At 42.2% G+C, this 4,244-nt stretch overlaps 1 protein-coding gene across 1 annotated transcript; it reads left to right on the forward strand.

The window, feature by feature from the left end:
* Window positions 2,017-3,829, forward strand: LOC110257873 (heat shock transcription factor, Y-linked-like). The gene is made up of 2 exons (XM_021080880.1): window positions 2,017-2,594; window positions 3,018-3,829. Exons 1-2 carry the CDS (start codon window positions 2,082-2,084, stop codon window positions 3,711-3,713), a joined length of 1,209 nt encoding a protein of 402 aa, XP_020936539.1. The 5' UTR covers window positions 2,017-2,081; the 3' UTR covers window positions 3,714-3,829.

Consider the following 4,244-nt stretch of genomic DNA (forward strand, 5'->3'; position numbering starts at 1 on the left):
GGCACAGGCCTTCAGACCGATTTCAGGTGAGGATCTCTATGGGCCCAAATTCTTGCATCTTCTCTCATCTAGAAATACAGAGATCATTGACCATGGCAACTGCATGGGCCAATAGGGAGAAAAGGCAGAATGGAGTAGCTGTGGGTCAGACATCCATGGAAGACTAGGAAATCTTATGGAAGTAATTTCAGGCAAGCCTTTGTATTGCCAAGAACTTAGGGTTTATGTGCCCTGTCAGACGTGATGACACCAGCTGTTCTCAAAGCAGCATCAGCTGGCAGCGACAACCTTATATTTTCACGGTCTTCTCCTATAGCAACAGAAAGGAGACAACATGTTTTATGACCAATAGCTCCTGTGATTTACATGTTAATACCACATCACGTGTTAAAACCTACTCAGATGAAACTACACTCCTCCTTCAACAATACTGGTGTCAACCCATGTTTAATCTTATTTTTCCTTTCTTCCCATCCTCTATGGTAGCATATACCATGTCCATCCACAAGTACTCCTCACCCCAGGCCAGCAGGAAGCAGATAGAGAAGAGTAGACATTCATCCCTATCCCATATAATGGAAGGCTTGAATGAGAGGAGCCTAGGAGGATGGAGACAGACCGCCATACACCCCAACTATTGCTGCTCACCTGAGAGACTTGCTGTGGACACCCCTCCCAGAATGTGGATGTGCAAGTTGGGCAGCAAGAAACGAGGACCTGTGGGAAGCAACTGCCTGCACAGACTAACTGCCTACATGGATTAACTGTGCTCTGTCATGGGACTTGAGTCCCTACACCTCCCTTGACCTTCCCTTTCTTCTCCATTTTCCCTGCCGCAAGGTCCCACCATGGACTCCAACCACAGACTCCCACCACAGATGCTTTATAAGCCTAACACCTCCTTGCAGTCAAGGCTGATGCCATCGTGGGCTCTGCCCAGCCCCCTCAGAGACCCTAATAAATTCCTCTTGTGCACTATTTGGCCTTGTGCATTCCTCCCTCAGCAACCTAACGGAAAATGTTTGGAATATTGTTTAACACACAGACTACTTGCGTAGGATACACAGAAAACTCGATATAATAAAATCAGTGATACCAGATCACTGTCAGTTTTTAACAATGTGACGACATTATGGTATAAGTTTTAGAGTATTCAGTTCAAGGGCATATATAATCTTCAGAATGTGGTGCACCCATCAATTCCTCAGTCCACATTGTATCAATCCACAAGGAAATCTCATACCCTTTGGATGGTACTTCCCCACATTTCCTCTCCTAACACAAGCAACCATCAATCTTTTTTTTGTCTCTATGGCTATAGATATTTTGCCTGGTGCCCAGGGCCCTTCCATGTCTTGGTTAGTGATAAAGGTCATGGTTTGTTTTGTTTTGTTTTGTTTTTGATTGTGTATTTGATTTTTTTTCTTTTCTTTTTGTCTTTTTATTTTTTGGACTGTACCTGGGGCATGCAGAAGTTCCCAGGCCAGGGATTGAACCCATAGCACGGCAGAGATCAGAACACTTTTGTAACAAGCTAGCCACCATAGAACACTGGCTATGTTTTTCTGAATATAAATACTGCACAGATTCTAGTTATACACTCTCAAGAGCTGCATAGCTTTTGTTTCACTTTGCCGTTGTTTTTTTTTTTTTTTTTTTTCCATTTACAAGGCCTTACATAACAGGCACAAGTGCATATGTGCACAAGAGAGAACTTGCGTTTACTTCAGGGATGAAATGGATTTATTTATTTATGTGATTTTTTTATTAAAAAGATTCCATTGGAGTGGGGTCTCATTTGCTGATCTCATTTTTTTTTTCTCTCTTTGGGTTACTGTTCAAGTACGGAGCTCATATTTTATATTAACTGGGCTAATTTCATAGAGAAGTAAACCCTGAGTGAAGGTGATGCTCAGATTGCTAGGAGACTAGTGTCTTGTGATGTCACAGCTACTCAGGCTGGCAACCATTGTGATGGATTGGATAGTTTATCTGTGTAGGCTTACCAAAGCAGCATTTAAAACTGCAGAGTTCAAAAGCCATGCAGGTGAGAAAAGTAGCTGAAGAGAAAAAAATCTGAGATGGCACATGCTCCTACAGAAATTCAAGGTGTGTCTCCTAAAGATGAATCAACTGGTTCAGAATCCTCCATTACATCTCCATGGTGTGATAACTCAATCACTGGGGACTTGGACTTGAGGTCTCAGGTTGAAGAAAAAGCTTTCCAGGCTTTGTCTGAGGGCTCCCTGATGAAAGAGCCATGCCACACATTGTGTGCCTCTGAACCAGATGGAGATAATGATTTTCCTCCTCTGCCCTTTCCCAGAAAACTTTGGGAAATTGTTGAAAGTGATCGATTTAAGTCCATTTGGTGGGATGAAAATGGAACCTCGATCGTGATTAATGAAGAACGCTTCAAGAAAGAAGTTCTGGAGAGAAAGGCTCCCTTCAGAATTTTTGAAACTGAGAGTATGAAAAGCTTAGTTCGACAGCTTAACCTTTATGGATTTACTAAATTGCGAAGGAATTTTCAAAGACCTGCCTCACTAGCCAACATTCTGGCAGAAGATAATGAAGTCTCTGCTTGGAACAAGGTATTATGAAATGTCCAGTTACTATTTACAGAGGGACATCTGCAAATATGTTCATACATATAGGGTCATAGTAGACCTTGAAAGTGGGATGAAGTACTGCTACGCTTTTAAGTTGAAGGCCACTTGGTCATAAAATATTTGGGGTGATAGAGAAATTTCCTAGCCACCTGGAGCCTTCTCAATGAACCTCACCCAATACAAGCCCCTGAACCTCATACTGTTACTGTAAATGCACCAGGCATTTTTATTTAAGGACCATAATTGCCTGTTCCCACTACATAAATTTTTGAAAATGTTAGTAATAGATGAGTATTATTTCCTGACATTAACTCTGTGTGATGAAACAAGTCAGATTTGTATGGATTCTTTGTCCTCGTATCTTTGTTTAAAAGGTCACTAAATACCTTTCTCTTTTGGTTTTAGCTGCAGTTCTACCATAATCCAAATTTTAACCGAGGCTGTCCCCATCTGTTGGTGAGGATGAAAAGAAGAGTCAGGGTGAAAAATGCTTCTCCAGTATCGGCTTCTCTACTTCAAGGTTGCAGCAAGAAGCGCTCTAGAACAGGGGGTGATGTGGATAACCATAATTCTGATGTGGCTGCAGAAACTCGTGGAGAAGATGCATTTTCAGCCTCTACAAACCTAAATGTGCCTTTAATAAGATGGCCTTCTATGAGCCAGAGAATTTCTAATACAACTACCCCAACTAGAAGTGGTCTTTCTTCTCCATCATCACCATCAGTCAGGCCACCAGGACAAATTGTCATGGCTCAACATGCTATTTTTAGTCAGTTGACCACGTTTCACATGCACTCACAAAGCAGCTACTCTCCAGCAAGTGGCCACATCGTGAATTTCATTACAACTACCACTTCCATTTCTCAGTACCACCTTATTTCTAACTTCCCAAGTGGTTATTTTGGACTGAGGGTGGAGCCTTCTCCTTTGCCAACCAGATACCAGAATATATCACCAACTGAGTGCCCTGTGTCTAACCCCCAAGCAGCAGCCCATCCATGGTTCCTAATGCCAATGGCCACTGACACATCTGCTGCCTCGCTTTCAAGGCCAAATCCTCAGTCCTCTTCCGTATCTGAACATCACCCTAATTACCACTGACCTATCAAAGGACTATAGGTTATGCAGGAGAGTGAAGATGAACATTTATGCTGGCAAATGTCACCAAATTCCTGCAATTCTGTTATTTCAGCAATAAACTTGTATGTTCATCTTCATAGCTTCAATTTCTTTACTTTTGACACAGTTAAGAGTAAAAGGATGCTGCATTTCTTTTTCTAAAATGATTTTTCCATCATAGCTGGTTTACTGTGTTCTATCACTTTCATACTGTGCCGCAAAGTGGCCCCGTCACAGACCCACCCACCCAAGACGCACACCCACACACATACATATCCTTTGTTTCACATTAAGCTGCATCAAAAGTGACTAGAGATAGTTCCCATTGCTATACAGCATGACCTCATTGCATACCTGCTCCACATGCAATAGTTTGCATTTTCAACCCCCGAATCCCAGTCCATCACAATCCTGCACACTCCCCCTTGGCAACCAAAACCCTGTTGTCCAAATCCATGTGTGTCTTTCCTGTGGAAAGTTTCAGTTGTGCCATATATCACATTCCACACATAA

Source organism: Sus scrofa, chromosome Y (assembly GCF_000003025.6).
Source record: "Sus scrofa isolate TJ Tabasco breed Duroc chromosome Y, Sscrofa11.1, whole genome shotgun sequence".
Lineage (NCBI taxonomy): Eukaryota > Metazoa > Chordata > Mammalia > Artiodactyla > Suidae > Sus > Sus scrofa.

Bases quoted from the DNA above. Each gene is read 5' to 3' on its own strand.
- LOC110257873 (XM_021080880.1), top strand. From the start codon at position 2,082: ATGGCACATGCTCCTACAGAAATTCAAGGTGTGTCTCCTAAAGATGAA. The intron at 2,595-3,017 runs GTATTATGAAAT...TTTTGGTTTTAG, and splicing joins AAGTCTCTGCTTGGAACAAG to CTGCAGTTCTACCATAATCC.